This window comes from Lolium perenne, chromosome 4 (genome assembly GCF_019359855.2).
Source record: "Lolium perenne isolate Kyuss_39 chromosome 4, Kyuss_2.0, whole genome shotgun sequence".
NCBI classification, from domain to species: Eukaryota; Viridiplantae; Streptophyta; class Magnoliopsida; order Poales; family Poaceae; genus Lolium; species Lolium perenne.
This window is the reverse complement of record NC_067247.2, coordinates 222845002-222866201: the sequence shown is the minus strand read 5'-3', so window position 1 is coordinate 222866201 and position 21200 is coordinate 222845002. Positions and strand designations below refer to the sequence as shown.

The 21200-nt window shown below is 43.0% G+C and overlaps 1 protein-coding gene across 1 annotated transcript; it reads right to left on the bottom strand.

The window, feature by feature from the left end:
• Positions 1-19461: 19461 nt before the first annotated feature.
• Positions 19462-20673, bottom strand: LOC127347505 (protein FAR1-RELATED SEQUENCE 5-like). The gene has a single exon (XM_051373686.1). It carries the CDS (start codon positions 20671-20673, stop codon positions 19462-19464), a length of 1212 nt encoding a protein of 403 aa, XP_051229646.1.
• Between the last annotated feature and the right edge of the window lie 527 nt (positions 20674-21200).

Sequence of the window (21200 nt, the reverse complement as noted above, 5' to 3'; positions counted from 1 at the left end):
CGATCTGGAGGTGAGCGGTTCCAGCAGTCGAAGGACTCCTTCCGAGTTGACGTTGTAGTGGACGCTGCCGAAGGTCATCTCCATGTATTCTTGTAGATCAGAAAAGGTCGAGCGAGATGAGTCGCTGTGCGGGGTGAATTCATAGGAGCCGAAGCGAATCGGGCTTCCCAGACTTGGCGATGACGGTGTCGATGAAGCTGCCGATGACATGATTGGATCTGCCGATGACTGATCTTGTGCCGACAGGGTTCCCACAGACGGTGCCAATTGTCGAGAGTACTCCTCGGCAATGCCCTCCGATTGGGGCTTAGGGTTGATGGAATCATGTAGGCTGACACGAGACATCGGTTCACAGACAAGCGGGGAGAGCGATTTACCCAGGTTCGGGGCCCTCGATGAGGTAAAACCCTTACGTCCCGCTTGTCTGATCTTGATTATGAAGATATTGGGTTACAATGGGGTGCCGAAGAGTTTGGCCAAGATCTCGTCGAGAGGCTAAGTGCTGCGGCGCCCTAGCTCTAGACTTTTGGTGGCTAAGATTGCTATGGTTGATCGTGTCCCTCGGCAGCCCCTCTCCTGGCCTTTATATAGGAGGCCAAGTCTCAAGAGGTCTAACCGAGTACGACTAGATTTACAGTAGTTCTGGATCTAGACTTTCCTTGTTCGGCTCCCTCCTTGTCTTGCCCACCAAGGAATCTTCTGCTGCACCGTCCAAGTGGCCCGTCTGGCCATAGAGTACCTTCATGGGCCTCCAGCTAGATCGTATAGGGTAGGACAATGTCGGTTACATAAAGGGTAATGCCCACGTCAGCCTGCCTACTCACCTTAGTCAAATGGGGTGGCCAAAAGAAAGAACCGTACTCTAACTAATTTGGTTAACGCCATGTTAGATACATCGGGTTTATCCAAGGCATGGTGGGGGGAGGCGATATTGACTGCATGCCATCTCCTAAACCGTGTCCCCACAAAGAACAAAACCATTACCCCTTTTGTGGAATGGGAAAGGAAAAGGTTGAAACTCTCTTACCTACGAACTTGGGACTGTATTGCGAAAGTGAATGTGCCGATACCCAAGAAGCGCAAGCTTGGACCAAAAACTGTGGATTGTATTCTTCTGGGATATGCATTTCATAGCATTGGCTACAGATTTTTGATAGTAAAATCTGAGGTATCCGACATGCATGTTGGTACAATTATGGAGTCGAATGATGCGACTTTCTTTGAGGACATCTTTCCCATGAAAGACAAGTATAGCTCATCAAATGAAGAGATGCCTAGTTCATCAAGTCAGGAGTTAGTTGCAATTCCTGAACCTACCATTGCGATAGAACACTGTGATAATCCTGTGGAGGACGACAATGAAGCTCCCAAAAGGAGCAAGAGACAGAGGACTGCAAAGTCCTTTGGCCATGATTTCATTGTGCACCTCGTGGATGATACTCCCACTTCTATTTCAGAAGCCTATGCATCTCAGGATGCTGACTACTGGAAGGAAGCTGTCCGTAGCGAGATGGATTCCATCTTAGCTAATGGAACTTCTGAGGTTATTGATCGTCCTTATGGGTGCAAACCTGTAGGATGCAAGTGGGTGTTCAAGAAAAAGCTTAGGCCTGATGGTACTATTGAAAAGTACAAGGCACGACTTCTGGCCAAGGGTTATACTCAGAAAGAAGGCGAAGACTTCTTTGATACATACTCACCTGTAGCTCGACTGACCACTATTCGAGTACTACTTTCCTTGGCCGCCTCCCATGGTCTTCTCGTTCATCAAATGGATGTTAAGACAGCTTTCCTAAATGGAGAGCTCGATGAGGAAATTTATATGGAGCAGCCTGATGGATTTGTAGTAGACGGTCAAGAAGGAAAGGTGTGTAAGTTGTTGAAGTCTTTGTATGGGCTTAAGCAAGCGCCTAAGCAGTGGCATGAGAAGTTTGAAAGAACTTTAACCGCCGAAGGCTTTGTTGTAAACGAAGCTGACAAGTGTGTATACTATCGCCATGGTGGGGGCGAGGGAGTTATTCTCTGTCTCTATGTCGATGACATATTGATATTTGGGACCAGCCTTACTGTGATTAAGGAGGTCAAGGAGTTCCTATCTCGTTGTTTTGTGATGAAGGACTTGGGAGTAGCTGATGTGATCTTAAACATCAAGCTGCTGAAGGATGACGATGGTGGGATTACATTGCTTCAGTCCCACTATGTGGAAAAGATCCTGAGTCGCTTCGGGTATAGAGACTGCAAATCTTCTCCAACGCCTTATGATCCTAGTGTGATAATTCGTAAGAATAAAAGAATTGCTAGAGATCAATTGCGATATTCGCAGATCATTGGCTCGCTTATGTATTTAGCTAGCGCCACGAGGCCTGACATCTCCTTTGCTGTAAGTAAACTCAGCCGTTTTTGTGTCTAGACCTAGAGATGTTCATTGGCATGCTCTTGAGAGAGTTTTGCGCTATTTGAAAGGCACTGCGAGCTATGACATTCACTATACTGGGTATCCAAGGGTACTTGAGGGTTATAGTGATGCAAATTGGATATCTGATGCTGATGAGACTAAGGCCACAAGTGGTTATTTGTTTACACTTGGAGGTGGCGCTGTTTCCTGGAAGTCTTGCAAGCAGACCATCATTACGAGGTAAACTATGGAAGCAGAACTCACCGCATTAGACACTGCCACTGTTGAAGCAGAGTGGCTTCGTGAGCTCTTGATGGACTTACCTGTGGTTGAGAAACCAATACCCGCTATTCCTATGAACTGTGATAATCAAACTGTGATCGTCAAAGTAAACAGTTCTAAGGATAATATGAAGTCATCAAGGCATGTGAAGAGGAGACTGAAAATTGTCAGGAAAATGAGAAACTCCAGAGTTATAGCGTTGGATTATATCCATACGTCTAGAAACCTGGCAGACCCCTTCACAAAGGGACTATCACGAAATATGATAGAAAATGCATCGAGGGAGATGGGTATGAGACCCACACTTTGAGCTGCCCACGGTGGTAACCCACTCTATGTGATCGGAGATCCCGTGAATTAGAGCTGGGAGACAAGCTGCTGGTCAGCTGAGAGGAGAGTATATATCCCTATAGCAATTTTACCACTCCGTAAGATGCAATACTCTCCTAATCTACATGGCAGGTTGATAATTATCTTAATGGGTTCTAAGTGGCTTATTTTAGCAGAAATGTTGTCCTGCAGAACATCTTTTGAAGAACACACCTATATGAGTCTAATTATTAAACGTCGCAATCTATGAGAGTTGGGTGATCTCTAGTAAACTCATGAAAGGCCCTCGAGTATGACGTATAAGCTCCAAACTGCGAGGAAGCCTCACGGCAGCCTAGTATCGGTCTAGGCTTTGTATGAAGCTAGTGCGCAGAAAACTTGTAGTTCAAGGCATAGTCCACTATTCAAGTTGCAATCTAGTGTAATCTGAAGCTTTAAGTGGAAGTTCAACTTAACAGTCTCCACGACATACCGATATATAAAACAATGTTCTGGAAACCTATTGATGAGATGTGCCAATGAGAGTTTGTGGGGGATTGCTGGAATTTGTGGGCATTTGGCCTTTGGCCCATGGCCCATTATCAAATTCTGAAACTCACATGGCCCATATCATAAATCAGTGGCAGCACTAGTGGGGGGCTAAAGTTTAGTCCCACATTGCTAGTTGGGAGAGTGTTGGAGTGGTATATAAGGTGGGCTGTTCTAATCCTAGTAAGTGAGTGAGAAGAGAGAGAGCCCTCGCACACTCCTCCTCCTCGGCCGCCCGCCTCGCCTCGCCACGCCTCGTCACGACACATCACGACGCGCCACGGGTTGCGAGAATCTCGCCGAGCCGAGCTTATCTTTTGCTGTTCGGGAAATTAATTGTGTAATCAATCACAATTATGAGTCATTAACGGACGCATTAACTTAGCCGTTTTCGTTCCGGTTTTTCTGGATCGTGAACTCGTACGTGGGCTGCGTCCCATGACCTTCCCGAGACGCACTATGTAAGCGCGGACGCGAAACCTAGTCTGTACAAGACGCATACGCGACTACCTGTTTCCAGTTCATTGCGCCGCCGCCTTCGTCTTCCTCATCCCGTCCGTCGGCGTGCACCGACTGCCGGGACAGTAGGCCTCCGGAACCCTGCCTCTCGTGAACCTGTACGGGTGAGGGGCAATCATGTTTTTGGGGACCGCTCCGGCGCGACTACTGGCATCACGACGTCGTCATCGGACGACGAGTTCCTCCACACCGACAACTTCTTCCCGGATCTCAGCGACTTCTTCGACAACCTTAACATGGACGACAACGACGCTGCTGCGAAGTATGTGATCTTGTCGTTTCTCTTTCAGTTTCTGTTAGAGTTTCTTCTTCTAGTTTCTGTTAGAGTTTATTTGTTGTTTCCATAGTCATGCTTTATCAATTACTTGTACGGATTATTTCATATGGATATTTGCCTAAATATTTAACACATATTACATATTAATTTTACCCCACAGGTGGCATATAAGTTGTTCTCAATAATTCCGGATGCAATGATGTACATGTACTATGGCGTTGTTTTTGTAACACTCGGCCAATTTTGGGTCCATCCGTTCAAAAAAAAAAGATTGTTGTTTATTTGAGATTATTTGACCTGTAGCTAGCCAGTAGATGAACTCCACTATAACTAACAAACATATAAATAGTTACAAGTCCAACATCATTTTCCAACAGAGAACTTTTTTAGTTTCTGCATAGGACCACAAAGATGTTGCGTTCTTCATATCTTCCAGTTCAAGAGGTAGTATCTATATATTTTTTCAAGGATAAATTAACAACTCCTTTGTCAATAAACATGACATCTAGTTTACTTCTTTCATTTGAACAATTCTTTAGGATGTCTCTGACGTTGAGACATTTATACAAGAGAGATTCTGAGTTATTCGTTCATAAATAAAGCTCCACTCTTCGTTTCTATTGACGTGTGGTAAGAGAGATGTGTTTGACTACACGTTGGTAATGAAACTAAGGGTACCCACACGAATTTGATGCAAAGAGGTTAACTCTTCCAATAATTTTATTTCTTCTTATTTGAAAATGCACTCTATGTGTTCGATGAATTTGCCAAGAGCCTAAAATATGGTATAATAATAGAAGAGATCTCCTCAAAAATATGTCCAACGAGAATATTTTTAACCTGCTTCAGGAGCAGCAATATGAAGATGCACCTGTAGATGGAAGTAACTCGCTAATCGGAGCAACGAGACACAATCGTTCCAGGAGGAGCCAGCTGTGAGGACATCAATCTAACTATCTAATCTAAGCCGTACTAATACAAAAATAAACGGGTAGGCGGAAGTACCCTTCTAATTTATTTATTATATCTAGAAAAGTAATGTCTTAACTAATTGTTGTACCAACTATGTACATAGGTACTCAGTGTGGGCATACTTTTTTTTTGCGGAAACAGTGTGAGCATACTGTTAACTACATAACCATCATAAGGTAATGAAGATTTGAATGAAATGTTCAGTGAAAGTGTATTTTCGAATAATATACATCACTCATGTTGGTATAGAGAACACCCTAATAGTTTCTGTTTACAAATACTGAATTCAGTAGCACTCGCTATGTTTGAATTAGTTCAGCAAAATCGCTGAAGATCAAAGTATGCATGTAGTGCCATGTTTAGATAAGCTTTTCCAAAAATGTACATACATACGCCTTGTCGGATTATCTTTTCGGTAATCAAATATGTATACCAAAGATAAACATGATGGCATCCCCTCATTGCTGATTCTTTTTTGCTTTCCATCCATTGTGTGGAACTCTATGGCAAAATCGCTTAAAAAGAAGGAACATATTCCCCCTTCTCCCCCTACTTTCGTCGTCCTTTTGCTCTCAGTACGTCAATTTTCGTCGTTTCGTTCGTGAGCGCTCATGGGCCAAGCCCAAGGAAACCCATGTATGCTCCAACCTCATCCTCGGTTCGCTTTCTCCCACAGAACCCCAAACCCTACTTTTCCTCGACAAGGGAACGCCGCCGTCGCCCGGGAATGAGCACTTCCCCGGTGACTCTTCGTCGATCTCTCCGTTCGCCGCAGGGGCGCCCCCACTCCTCCGCCCCTAAATGACGCCGGCAGCGCGCTACATCCCGGGCGGCGGCCGCTGCCGCTTTCCCCTACTTCGAAGGCCTGGTTTCATCCACCCCCTCTACGCTGGCCTGGACGGCATCGCCCCCCACGTTACGGGCCGGCCGGACGCCCCCGCTGCCATAGAGTTCCACACATAGACTGCCTTGCAACGACCCACGTTGATCTGGACGGCGTTGCCCCCCACGTTGCCGGCATGAACGCTGCCGCCATCGAGTTCCACGCGCAGACTTGCCCTGCAGAGACCCACGTTGGCCTGGATGGCGTAGCACCCCACCTTGCGGGTCTGGACGCTGCTAACTTGGAGCATCACGCGCGGACTTCCCTACCACCGCGCTCCTCTCTACCATGGTGCTCTCCTGCTCCTTCCCATGTCCGCTTCGCTACCTTGCGATTTTTCATACATGAATACATCTCCTCCATGCATACCAATTGTTTGCGATAATTCCATGGTGTCCCGTACATAACACACTGCAACAGTAGTTACAGATAATATGTTTGATGAATTTGACAATTACATGAAAGTTTCTGACGGATGGATGCCTCCTGAAACCAAGCCGCCCTTGATGTAAGTTAACTGTTTTACTTTTCTACTTGCCACGATCGTCCATTAAGTTGATTTCTCTTCACTTTTCAGCATTAGATTTTTTTTACATATTTGCACAAGTTCCTGATGTTTGACATGTATATAGCTGCCCAACATCTTGATACCACATTTTTGTGTTTATATTGCAGCCCAATCTAAATCAAGTGGCTAACTGATGACAATGCCAGAGATCAGTTTTTCGTCCATGCTGGCAAGTTTACTGAGTTCGACTGCAATGATGTCAGCCTATACCTGAGCACGTATACCAAAAGCAGGTATTTATTTTCTTGGAATTCTTGTTTACATTTTAATAAATGAAAGTTCATGGAATATCAATATAACATGTTACAGTGGTGATGAACCCCTCGATCCAAAAAATAACAGCTACCGAGCGAGCCCCTGTGCTAACATGTTACTCTTTCGAATCTTACTGCCAATTTGTAATGTAATCCCTTGCTTGTTCGTTTTTAAAATTTGTGCCATCCTTCATAAGTGGGTTCTTCAATTGGCAGCAGACAATAGATGTGACATTCAAAGTTCAGTATAGTCTTGCAGAAAGTGAATATACAATATGTCACTAGGATAAGCAGAAGTGTCATTAGCACTGAAGAACATCACTTCACCAGTAAGAGGTCTCCAACATTTTGCAGGGGTATGTCATCCTACTGTTTAGCTTAGAAAATAAGCATTTCATGTATGTTTGTGGCCTTAAATCTGTGCACGATATGAAGCAGAAAATCTAAGTAATACAAATACAGTTTCAAAACTTAGCTGAATCTGCAGAAGGTTGACAAGAATGGTGCTGCAGCGGTCGGTCCGCATCAACGCGTAACTCGCCGTCTCCAGGTCGCTGGCAGCTCCCCGCACCCACATCGCCCAACACGCTCCAGCTCTGGGCTGAGTCTGCCACCCAATTTGAGTCCTTGCTGCCTGATGGCCTGACAGTTATGCCCTGTGCCTTGGAGGTGTACTAACTGATTCCTAAAATGCTGGTACTGGTTATTGTCTCATCTCTGTCCAGCAAATCATAGAAGATTTATTACCATGTTTTGATCTCTTGTTGAGCTGGGTTTTGTGTCGACAAGAAAAGTACGGGTGAGTATAGGCATTAAATTGCTTTTGCAATCATAGGTGGCTACTTGTTTTATATATTTAGACTTTTTTCTCTCCCAACAAAAACATGTTTACCCGTTAGCTCCTTACGAAGACCATCTGTTGCGTTAATTATAGAGTCTCATTCAGAAATCCTGGTACCACGCTTTAGCTGATATGTTTGCAATGGATGAAAGGGGTCATTTAATGAAATACTGAATGTGTGGACTTGTTGTGCTATATAAGTTTTGCCCCTTCTTTCATTATAATAACTAGCTGGGTTACCCGCGCATTTGCGCGGCTAGATTTGCTCTATGTTTTATTCTATATATGTGATTTATTTTGTTAGTTATTATCATATAATTAAACATAGAGTTCATGAATTTCTCTGGAATTAATTACTCAATTCAATTCATTGTTCCATTAGTATTTGTAAAGAATTCATACTATACTTACAACAAAAAGATTATTGCAAAAATGTTAATTGTAATCAACATAGTTAAATTTTGGTGAAAATATATTAGCATATTAGAATATTGCTAAGGATCTTTAAAGTGGGAAGAGATGTCTTACTGATCATGTTGTTACTTCGAATCACTGCCACATCATTGTTATGCTTTCCTTCACCTCATAACATGTTAGCTGGCACGTGCAATTAATTAATTTTTAATCTGGTACATTTTATAAGGCAAAGTCTAACGCATGAGCCTTCATAAATGTTCAAAACCAAATGATCTCACACATGCATGATGCATTCATGCATATCCGAGTAGAAAATTAAACCACGTCCATGCATATTTCAAGTACATGCATGTAGGCTAGCAGCAAGCTGGTACATGCTTGCAGATGCTAATTAGTCGACGCTATTATTACCATCTTGTTTCAAATCATATGGGTCGTTCAAGTGCGGCGGGAAATTCAGATTGGACTGTTAATAACAGTTTAGACTATCGCTTGCCAGACAGTGGACTAAGTGTGCGACAGCGAGCCTGGCGGCATGCCGACATGTGCCGGTCTGATCTTGGATCCCGACGCATGGGTTGGCGATTGACCATGTCTTGCGTTTGCTTCAGGAAACTGAAAGCCAAGGAACATATAAGCTGGAGCGAATTCCTTAATGTGCGTGTCCTTCTATTCGATCGCCTGCCTCAACTTTTTGTTCTATATTAGCTCTTTTTCATTTACATTGGAACCATCCATCAATTGTTGATTAGTTTTGATCTTGCTACCATATGGAAATTGTTAAGACATGTAGGGATTGGAACAGCTAATCACACACCAAGGAAGACTTGCAGATATTACCCAAAACCAACGATGTTGCTTTTTGTGCCTTTGATCTATTGAGTGCCCTGGCGTCTTGAGCTATTGGGTTCGCCGATGTCCATGCCTTGGACGCGGCCGCTGCCGGGCGTTTTGTGGGGCCTATAACTGTTTGAAACCTTTAAAACATGCATATGATATGATCGACCACCGCGTTCACGCCGGCCTTGATGCCGGAAGTTGGAAGTGTCAGTCTATGATCCTCCAAGAGCTGGATTGCTATCGATTCTTTGCTCTAGGTCTTTAGAACGTTCAATAGTGTTATCAAGGCTCAAATCATATCTGCGTGAAATTCTGCAGGGCCAGGTCCCGTGCTGCCGTGACCGTCTTCCACTCGTGCCGAAGGATGCAAGCAGGAAATGAAACATGCGCTGATACAATCCGCAGTTTCCTTTGCCAGCCAGACACGAAACGGAGGAAACGGATCTCAGCAGCCACACGACTTGGCAGTTGGCATCAAACGGAAGAAACAGATCTCAGCAGCCACACGACTTGGCAGTTGGCATCAAACGGAGGAAACAGATAAGGCGGCGATCCTACCAGATACCGTCTGGGCGATGCCAATTACGACGCACCCGCGGAGGCTGAGCAGCACGGAGGACATCTTGTGCAGAGCAGTCGGCCCCATGCCCACTATCCACCCAACTGACTTCTTCTATTTGACGTTGTGGACGGCGCCCCGCCGGTCCGCCTAGCCAACAACTTGTGCTCACGGCGGTGTATGCTGGCTAGGGAGCCGCGATCGTAGAGGAGGCGCGGCGCTGGATCGGCGACCCGAGATACTGCTCCATGATCGCCGGCCTCCAGCTCCTACGCCATCTTTTCTGGCCGATGGGGCGACGCTTAACGGCAACGCGCATGCGCTTTTCATGGGAGATGAACAGGGGATCGACTGTCGGCTCCGTGGCAACAACAGATCCATGGAGGCATCGGTGGTGCTGCTCATGATGACGTTTTGGGTAGTTTTCGTGGTCTCGCATCTGGTAGCTATATATATATATATATTGAATGGCATCGATAGTAAGGGTGGAGTTCTGGGGTAGGCCAGATATTCAGGTGCAGTTCTGATTGCACTGATTAGTTTAGAGAAGATTTGAAGTTAGTCGGGAATTCCGGATAGATCGATTGGATATTCTTTTTGTTGAGATCAATTATTTTGGATCTTTTATCACGTACGTATGCGGACGTACTTCTAAGCGGTGCACGTTCTTTTTTTTTTCTTGCGTAGAGTTTTAATCTAATCCATTGGTTTTACATCGTTTAATCCCCACCGTCTTTTGTCTTCTGCTTTAATTATATAATAGATATTCTGATGTACTACAGATTCATCATCAATTAATCAGATTTCACGTGACAAGATTCCATTAAGTTTTTTAATCCCTGTATTAGTATGCCTTAGAGTGGCTGTTTTGCACTTTCTATATAGCAAATATGACAAGTTTTATGTGACCAGATTTTCTATATATAGCAGTGTAAATTCTGAAGAAAGCGTCCTGATTTTTCCTAACATTTTGAATCAGTTTCCGTAGATGATATTTAGTAGTTTAGTGCCAATAGCGTCCCTTCTATGTGGCAATCTCGCCATATATATAGTTTACTTATTGGCATCATTGTCCAAATGTCTACCTTTTTCTTGTTCAGTATTAAAGACCAATTGGGAGTACATACTTCTCATAATTTCCTTTTTCTACTTTGTCATGGTGATATTAATTAACCTGAAATCTCGTTGGCGTGCGAGTGCCAGAACGAAGCGCCGAGCGGTCGGTCTCGTGGCCACCTGAGGCTTTCAGGTGTGGGCTTGTCCGGGTGGTGCACGTGGGTGACGTGGCTAGCAGCCGTTGCTTCTCGTCGTGGGTCCCACATGTCGGTGATTGGGTTGGTGTTTTTCCACGTGAGAAATAACCACCGTTGTTCGAATTTCGGGGATCGTGCCCACTTCTCGCCCTCCGCCCCCAGTTTCTCTCCCCATTCCCCTCTCTCGGCAGCGGCGGAGAGGCTCCCCCAGGGCGGCGATTGTGCGGCGATTGGTGGTTGCCGGAGGCGGTAGGGGGTCGGCGGGGTGGCGCTCCGCAACGGGGGCGACTGATTCGGAGACGCCGACCGCAGGAGCTAGTACCGCGGCGCGGAGGCGGTGGGGAGCGATCTCAGCGGCGAGTAAATCAGCGCCGAGGAGGTGTTCCGCCGCCGTGTCGGAGAAGTTCGTGAGCATCTACTGCTGCGGTGCCGCCGTGCACTTCCGTGTCGCGGTAAGTACTCCCTCCTCCCCTGTAGCATCCGCAGAATCATTGATTTGGTAGTATTTGGCCTCTACCCGCGGCGAGGTGGTGCGGAACTCTAGGTTGAGGTCGACCGCGCCGAGGTGGTGTCGTAATGGAGGTTGAGGTCGACCGCTGCGAGGTGGCGCGGCAAGGTGGCGCGGAGAGGTGGGGGGTGCTCGTCTTCCCCCGTTGATTTTGATGAGTACGTGGCTGATGTTGACGACGAGCGCGATGAGATCGCTCCCCACCACCTCCGAATCAGTCGTAGTTGAGGTCGCAGTTGGGGCTCTGGGAGGTTGAGGTCGGGCGAGAGGTCGGGCGAGAGGTCGGGCGAGAGGGGTTGTGGGAGTTTTGAGGGTTTGTGGATAAGTTGATGTCGTAGTTCCTTTTGTAATTTTTGGTATTGCTAATCCAGATGTGTTTGTTGCCTGTAGTGGTAGGAAACTTGCTTATGCACTGGTAGAAAACTTGCTTATGCAGTTATGCAGTTTGCAATAGTAGAAAACTTGCTTATGTTCTTCGTTTTTTGTTCCATTTTGTTGTTGCTAATCCAGATCTGTTTGTTGGCTGTAGTGGTAGAAAACTTGCTACAATAGTTTGAGATGATTTTCTACAGGTTCATATTTTTTTTGGTTGACTATGTTGATACAATAGTTGCTTGTCACACCTACGCAGATTCATATTTGAGATGATTAGGTGGATTTAACTATTTTGAGCCAGCATTTGATTTCATACTTTCTGTTGCTCTGGGTTGAAGACCACCACCTAGATTGTTTATTCATATTGAAAACATGAGTCTATGTCTTCCTAGGATGAAGTCTAAAACCAATCACGCCGTATGAAATAGTTTAGTTTTGCTTCAGTTGTGTATTGGAAAATAAAGGCTAGAACCTATACTTGAGTTTTCTTCTAGACTAAATGAAGAGTTGCCTGTAGTGACATGTTTGTTGCCTCTAGTGCTATGTTTGTTGCCTCTAGTGCTAGTAATGTTGATATGTAGAATGAATTTTATTGTTTTGCATAGTTTGCTTTTATTTGGATTGTTATTGCTCAACTTGCTATGTTTGTTGCCTGTAGTGCTAGTAAAGTTGCTATGTAGATTCAGTTCTTTCTCTTGTAAACTTCATGTAGACAAGGTTACCTACTTATCATTTTTTAACAAATAGGTGTGCTAAAATGGTAGGAACTGATCCGCTTGAAGCAGCTGGGTCATCTTCAGGTCAGCAGCAAGTTCAGGTTAGTTTTCCCTTTAATCTCTTGTTTTTTCCGTTTCTGCAATTGTATTTAATTAAATGGTAGGGTCCTTTTTTCCTACAAACTTTTTGTGTGTTTATATGTGTGTTGACTCCCCAATGCAGCCTACTAGTCCTATTGCGATGAAACAGAAGGCTGCAGCATGTCGAGGGCATCCTCCAAATCGGAAGAAGAACAAGGTGGTACCACAAAAGACTGGGGATGCTGGAGTTCAGAAGGAGACAGCAACAAAACAGAAAGAAAAGGAAGCTAAGAAAAAAAAGATAGCACATATGTAAGTTTACTATGCTCACGATGCATCATTTCTTACACAGAGCATTTTTGTATAATTGTCTATTCTGGGTGGGTTCTTTTGTAACATGCAGTGAATTTAAGAATTGATGGGACTTTTAGGAGTAAATTTTTTCTTTTTCTATTTTGTGCCACTTGACTATGCAGGAAATAAGAAACATGGCATCACCATCCCGTTTCTTTGCTCTAAATGGTGAACTTGTTGCTGATCAAAGAATTCCATACTTAAGATGGACTTAGGTGGTCTTCTCAACATCAGTGCATGCACTATGCCCGTTGATCTCAGCCAATGGGTGATGAAGTATTACGATCATGCGAAATCAGAGTTAGTGATACAAAATAGAGGGAAGATACCAGTTGATGCTGAAAGTGTTTCAAGAGTTTGGGGGCTACCGAATTCCGAGCTGAAAGTTTGTTACGAGATGAAGACGGACATCATCAAAGAAATCAATGAGGAGTACGGTTTTCCTGGAACGAATGCTCCTGAAAAGACTGTATGGTGTAACATGATAAAACATATGAAAGGTGCTGCTAATGACCGATTTCTCCGAGCTTGGGCTATCGTTGCTTTTGATTGCTTCCTTGCGCCTACTACTGGCCTTAAAGTTAGCCCACGCTGCTACCCTGCTGTAAATGATATCAAGCTTCTTCCTCGGACAAATATATGCCAGTTTGTTGCTGATCAGATCAGGGTTGCTTTCAGCGCCTTGGGAAATAAGAAGTCTGTCTGTTGCTGCATATTTCATTTGGTGGTAAGTGTATTATTTTTGCTATGATGAGCACAATTTAGAGAAATAGCATCTATGAGGAAAATTATTGCTTACATTCAAACATTTAGTTGCTAGTTTTGAGATATGACCAGCCTGTGTTAATTCATGTTTCCACTATATTAATGACTGCAGTTGCTTTTTGGCACATAATTTTTTGCACATGTACTGTTGTTAGTTGCCTTGTTCAAGTCAAAAATTGCCTCCCAACTATGCATTGTATAATCCATCAAGAGCTTTTTGCTTTTTATCAATGAATTTGTTGCCTTCAATTCATATTTAGTTGCTTAAAAATATAGTTTTTAAGTTGCCTCACATTAAGTTTGCTTTCTATCTATGATGTGTTTGTGTTAATTCATTTCTGTTTTTTTTTTCTCCAATGCTTCCTTTGCCCCCTCACACACCCCTTTTTTTAATGAACAGATGTTGTACCTTGATTCACTAGAAGTTGATGAGGTTATAAGTGACTGCAACCCTCGTGTTGATGCCTGGGACAGCTCATTAATTAGCAAGGTGAAGAAGAAGGGTAGGATTAGCCCTGGAGTTTTCGAAAAATTACAAGTATGCATTAGCCCATAAACTTCTTTTAATTTTGCTAAGATAACTTTTTCATTTCTTAGAAAGTTCATGGTACTCTTTTTATTGCCCTTGCACTAATACAGTTTTTCAATTATTTTTATGAATTGAAAAAATCAGCTGAAGGAGAAATACAGGGACACTCAACAGGGTGGTCTTTTTGGAGGATTGCTAAAGGATGAACAGTTTACTGCCTCTAATCTGCCACGAGACTACGACCAAAGTGTGAGCACCTAAACAATACGTATTGCTTAGCTATAGCATAGTTTTTATATCATTCTTTCCACAACTCATAACTGTTAAGAATTTGTTTCCTAATTTCAATTGTTACAGAAGAAAAGAAAAATTGGTGCATTGCTTTATGGTCTGTGCTCTGAATTTGAAGAATCAATGGTGAAGTTTGTCCAGGGGATTGGCAATCTTGAGCAACGTACTGCTGCTGGAAGCACTACCCGTGCCAATGTTGTACCGAAGGAAAAACCACAGAGGCCAAGGAAGAGGCAGCGTACTTGTCCCGAAGAAGAGGCAGCACTTCAAGATGATACCGATGACTCCGCGAATTCTGATGACGATGAAGCTGACAACCTGGTATTGAATGATGATGATGATACTGATGATGACAGAAGGCAAGTAATTAGCAAAAATCAAATGCAAAACATAAAACAATATAACAGGCAACTTCATGATCATTTAGAGGCAATTTTAATTACTATTACAGGCAACTAAAACTGCTTTTTAACTGCAATTTGCCGAATATTTTTTTCACTGCAACTAATTATTGTATGCAATTAAAATAATAAAACAGGCAACTTCATTACCATCTGCAACAATTAATTTATGAGTACATGCAACTAGAACTGCATTTATCTGCAACTTTCCTAAATTTTCTTTTCCACTGCAATTATATTGTCTGCAAGTAAAATAATAAAAACATGCAACTTCATGACCATTTTCCAGCTATTTTAATAACCATTACATGCAACTACAACTGTTCAAACTGCAACTTTTCCAAAAAAAAAATTATCTATGCATAGTTACTACCCACCCAAATAAAAGCAAAGTTCTAATCATTATTTTTTTAGTGCCAAGTTCTTGATTCCCCTTTTTCGTGTCAACGGGGAAGAAGATGATGATGACAGTGAGAATGATAACAACGATGACAACCAAGGCGACGCTGAGGATGATGGGGAACAACATGATGACACTGATGGGGAGGAGGATGAGGTTGAAGGGAATGGGGACGATGACGAAGAGGAAGAGGAACAGGGAGATGATGATGATTTTGACGGTAAAGGAGGTGATGACGGAGATGATGACAGTGATGGTGATGGAGGCAACAATGCTGCAACTGGCATGCAGGGAGGACAAAACGACGATATGGATGATGACGAAGCTAGCGACGATTCTTTGACCACTGCGCGGTATTATCTTAATACCAGGAGTAAAAGGGGCAGTATAAGTTCAGGTGACAAGAGGAAAAAGAAGGATGATGCAGATGTTTTGCCAACAGCAACAATGGGGGATGCATCATTGCCTGACTTGTGCAGATTTGAGAAAAAGAGTAAGCTTCCAGACACCTCTCCAACGGAAAAACATGTTGTTCTTGAGAAAAGGTTAGATAATATCAAAGAAAATGTGTCCAAAGAACATTCAACCCCCAATGCTGCACATGAGGATGGATTGGATTTCATCAATGCGATGCAATGTAGCTCGGGAGCATACATGGAGTTTCTTGGCCGAACTCCTAGTCACAGGACAGAAGATGTGCAACATAATGAGCCCACATTGGGTAAACATGCAAGTGCTATGAAAAACATCAACGATCAGCAACCAATAGACAGCTAGCCAGGCAATGATGCGCGTGCACCACAGCATTCAACTACCATACTGGAGGCAACTACAGCTACACCACAGTCAGCTACTGAAGCTGTTCATGCAGCTTTGCAGGGAAAACATTCAAATGCCGGACAGAAGGCAACATCAGTCACAGTTACTGCAACTTCCAGTAGCATACATGCAACTAATGCTGAAACTGAGGCAACTACAGCTAGGCCAGAGGCAACTGCAAATCCAAGAGCCTTACAAAGAACTTCGTCAGTCCATCTGCATCATCCACCACAGCAGGCAACTCCTACCACCATGCAGGGGAATACACTGAGATGCCGCGCAACTCATGCTGCCAGGGAGGAAACAGCACCTGGACCTGTTTGTACCTCACCAACTGTTCATGCAACAAGTGTTCCCAACAAGGCAACTACCAGTTCATTTGCAGCAACAAGCCCTTTGGAACATGCAACTCCAGCCCTACAAGTGCCAGTTGTGCCCAGCAATAGGGTGCAGTTTAGTCCTCCTACATGTCAAACATGCCCACCGCCATCTCCACACACAGCTCCTCGAGGGTCTTTGTCGCAGGATGAGGTATACAAATTGATCAACAAGAGCATCGCGTCACCAGACATGCCCCAACATATGCAGCGCATCAATCTGCTGAAACAAAGTGGAAGGAACAAAGCAATTATAAGATGAAACTCCCAAGGACCAGGTCTGGAAGTGAGCTTCTGGAAGGGTATTGCAACGCGCCAACATTCAACCTTGTCCCGGAATTCAATTTGCCAGAAAATCAAAATGCTGCAACATGTGCATCCGCAGATGAAGATTATGATGCTTTTGAAGGAATTGATCCTGTGGAGATTGAGAGGGTTTGTATTGCGGCAGAGCAAGCACGTAGACCTGTGCACGAGCAACAAAGAACTGAACCGAATTCACTATCTCCAAACAGCTTTCAAACACCTATCAAAGAAGCAGAGAATGTTGCAACTGAATCAATATCGGGTGGTACAGGAAGCTCAACAGTTCCTCATCAATTCCAGAGGAGGATAATCAAGCTTCCACCATGCAAAAAATCTCCATTTGTCAATGTTGATAGCACCAAACAGTTCCAGTGCACAGCTGAAGTGAACAAACTGTATGCTATGATAATCCAGTATGTAGGAAGAAACATAGGCAACAGAATTCAAATGACAAAAGGTTTCTCCTGCCTACAACATGCACTAGTTTTTTTTTCCATGAATCAATGATGCATGCTTAGTTGCAAAGACTTTTTTATTGCAACTTATCTAATTTGGGTTGTCTTTCTCCTTCAATTCTTACAGCCCTCATATTGTGAACTTTGGTGGCTACCATATTATGGCGAAGGAACTCCCAAACTCAATGAAGCCAGGTGGTTGGCTACATAGTGCAGTTATGGAAGTGGGAATTCAGGCAATCACAAAGAACATGACACCATCATCTAACAAGGTCATCATGCCACTGAGGATTGGAGTAAGTACAAGTCATGTACAGTAGGCAAAGCATTTTTTTGTTGGACATGAAAATGCTGATTACTATTTTGTTTTTTTGTTTCATTTACAAAGACTTGGTTGCAGAATCTCGACTTTAACCTCCCTGAAATGAAGGAGTTGTTCAGTTATGAAAGACGATTAGATAAGAAAGACATGGTATTACTTCCTTTCTTTCTCCGGATTTTTTTTAAATTTTATTGTTTGCATGTATATGATTGGTGCTGACCATGCAATTCATGCTAAAACATGCCATTCTGTACTTCAGAAGCAACTTTTTTAACATAAATAGTAATTTCAAACCCATTCCAGGCAACACTCTTTCGTTTAAGAAGCAACTACTTTAATGACTCCAGCATTACTTATCACCAACAAAAACATTTCCAGGCAACATTCTTTCTTTGTAAAGCAAATACTTCCAAATAATAAGTAATTTCAAACCATACCCATCCAACATCCTTTTTACTACTATGTGCAATTTAGAACCAATTCAAGGCAACTACAGTAGTTTTTTTAATGCAAATTCATAATCAATGTGCAACTACTAATTATTTTTAGACATATTTGTACTTCTCGGGTTATGATAGAATGAAATGCAACTTTGTAACCAATATAGGCAACTACAGCTCCTATTCATGCAACTTCACAACTAATACAGGCAACAAAACACATGTCTTTCATGAAAATATTTTTAGTAACTTTTTTTTCACTAAATTTTGCTCTGTTTTATTTAAGCTCTGACCAGACAGTAATCATGTATGCCAAACTACCAGGTCATGATACCTGTCTGCGAACCACTAAACAAGAAGACAAAAAATGAACCTCTTGTTCACCACTATTGGTTGTTAACCCTCAACATGAGGGACAAGAGGTATCAAGTGCTCGATTCATGGAGGACATTCAATGACAAAGCTCTAAGGGAAAGTTACAAGAAGATCCGCACTACTCTATCCATTCTATGGGAGGAGAACTACAAGAAGTCTAAAATCCAAATAGATGATTTCATGTTACAAGAATTAGCAGTGCCAAAGGAAACCAATAAGTAAGCAATACCACTTGTTTTTTAACTCTTTATTTTATGTTTTTTCCACTTGTTTTAAGATTTCATGGTCTTTACTCACTGCCTTTTTATTTTCTTTTTCTTCCTTGTCGCGTCTTATGGTGTTGCAGCCATGATTGTGGGGTTTGCACACTCATGAACGCTGACGGCTGGGGAGGGAGATTACCACAAGAATATAAAGCCGAGGATATCCCAAAAATAAGGAAGTTGCTGACGCACAGTTGGTTTACTTCAGAAGATAACAAAGGGAACTGGAGGCAAATTCTAAAGATTTGAAGAACAAGTATGCAGACATCAATTCCTTTTTTTCGTTCTACTTTTATTAATGTTATCAGTGCATCATTTTCTACTTACATGTTATAATTCATATCCTACTTCAGTTTTTCATACTCGCCAGTACATGTCTTCTATCAATGTTTTCATAGTTGCTTCATTGTCATCGCAATTTGCTTGCACTAGTACTGCATTTTGCTTCGTTTTAACCTAAAAGTTGCCACAACACATAACAGCAAAAAAATGTCATATTTCAGAGTTGCACACTAGACTACAATAAGGAAGGCAAAGACTTTTGCAAATTTCAATAAGTGCTTACTACTGTAGACAACTAAAAGAGAAAAAAAACATGAAATCACACAGAACTACAAAGGACTTGTGTTTCTGCAGTACTACAGGAACCTCATCTTGCAAGTTGCGGAATTATGCTCGAACGAACCACAAGCCTGGCACTGAACTTTCTTCTTTGGATGCAACTCAAGAGTTGAAACTGTACGGTGCACCTTAGTCCTCCCTTTAGTCATTTTTTTGCCGGGTCCCTAGGTTTCGTAGGCTGATCAGGTGCACTAGTGGACGGGACTGTTGAGACAGGGTTCTGCTTCTTGAGCGACTTGTTCAAGTGGGATATCTCTGTTGCTGCAGCTCTCAAGTGTTTGTTCACAATGGCAGTAGCTGCATCTGTTCTACTAGAAATACGGGCAAGTTTTGTGAATCCCATATTAAGGTTCGCGTGCCGCAATTGCACTTGTGATTCTGGAGGCATAACATCTGGCTGTTCAGCAACTGTTGCTGGCACATAACCACTCAAAGCACCTTGAGTCCACCTTTTTAGGATATACCTTTCTAGTATCTCATCAACACCAAGGTGGGTGAAGATCTTTAAGATGTGGCAACAAAGTATACCATCCCTGTCCATCTTGGAGCACTCACAGTAGTACGTCCCTTCTTCCTTATTAGTTGTTACCAGGTAGGTCCCAGTACCATATTTTGCGCACCATCCCCTGTTTGGCTCAAGCTTGTAAAAGTTGCAACCAAATGGTAACACATTGTACCTCCCAATCAGCTCAAACTCGTTCCGGAACCTCAAATACATGTCTCTGCAGTAAACTTTGAAAGCATGTTCCTCAACAGGGAATGGTGACCATGGAGTAATTTCCAAACAATCCGTCATGTAATCATTACCCCCTTCTTTTACAAGTACATGAGTTTGCAACTTCTCATACTGTTTTACAAAGTGTAGTATAGACTTGTTTGGGTTCATATAGCGTTTGAGAATGGCATTAAAGCACTCACTTCGTTGCGTGGACTGCAGGAATGGGAACAATCTGTGCTTGAAGTAGCATGGTACCCACTTAGCATGATTAGCATAGAGAGTCGTAAAGTAAGAATTTGCACCACCAACAACTGGCCACTTGCCTACAAACAGAGCCCATTTTGCCTCAAACTCCTCTGGTGAAAAGCTGAAATCGATGCAATCATTGAAATCTTCAGCTAAACCAGGGTTCCTGCCCAGTGTAGGGCCACATTTCAACTGTGTGTTCTGCATTATGTGCCAGCGACAATTACGGTGAACAGAGGATGGGAACAATCTGCCAATCGAGACCGCCATAGCACCATCTTGGTCTGTGATAATATTGTCCGGGGCAAGACCATTCATGGCAATAAGGAAACTCTCAAAGAACCAATGATAGCTTGTTGCCAATTCTTGCTTAACAAATCCACAACCCAGCATGATGGACTACCCATGTTTATTTATCCCAGTGAATGGCGCAAAAGGCATACTGTACTTATTTGTCAAGTAAGTTGCATCAAAGGAGACACGGTCGTGGTAAGCCTCTGCATATGCCTTCCGGGCAGCTCCATCAACCCAGAAAATATTTTCTACACTGTCTTTGTCGTCCAATTTTAACCGCAAATAAAATTCTGGATCCTTTTCTTCTTTAAGCTCTACAAAGTAGCTCACAACTTTAGCCAGATCCCCATCCTTTGTTTCTTCTCTAGTCAGAGTTGCACAGTAGTTGGTGATTGTTTTGGTTGTGTATGGCACAAGCAACTCTGAACCATAAAATTCTCACATGATTTCCATCATTTTCCCTGTTATTGAAAACAAAGTAGGAATGGGTAGTTAGTTGCATTATAGTCCACAACTATTGCCTAACATTTTCAAGCATTACTTTCCAAACTATTTTTACACGCATTTTTTTTCAATGACAACTTGCACAACATATCCTGGAATTTGAAAAAATAAACCAGGCAACT

What these genes read in the sequence shown, in the direction of transcription:
- LOC127347505 (XM_051373686.1), bottom strand. Translation starts at nt 20,673, where the DNA reads ATGCTGGGTTGTGGATTTGTTAAGCAAGAATTGGCAACAAGCTATCAT.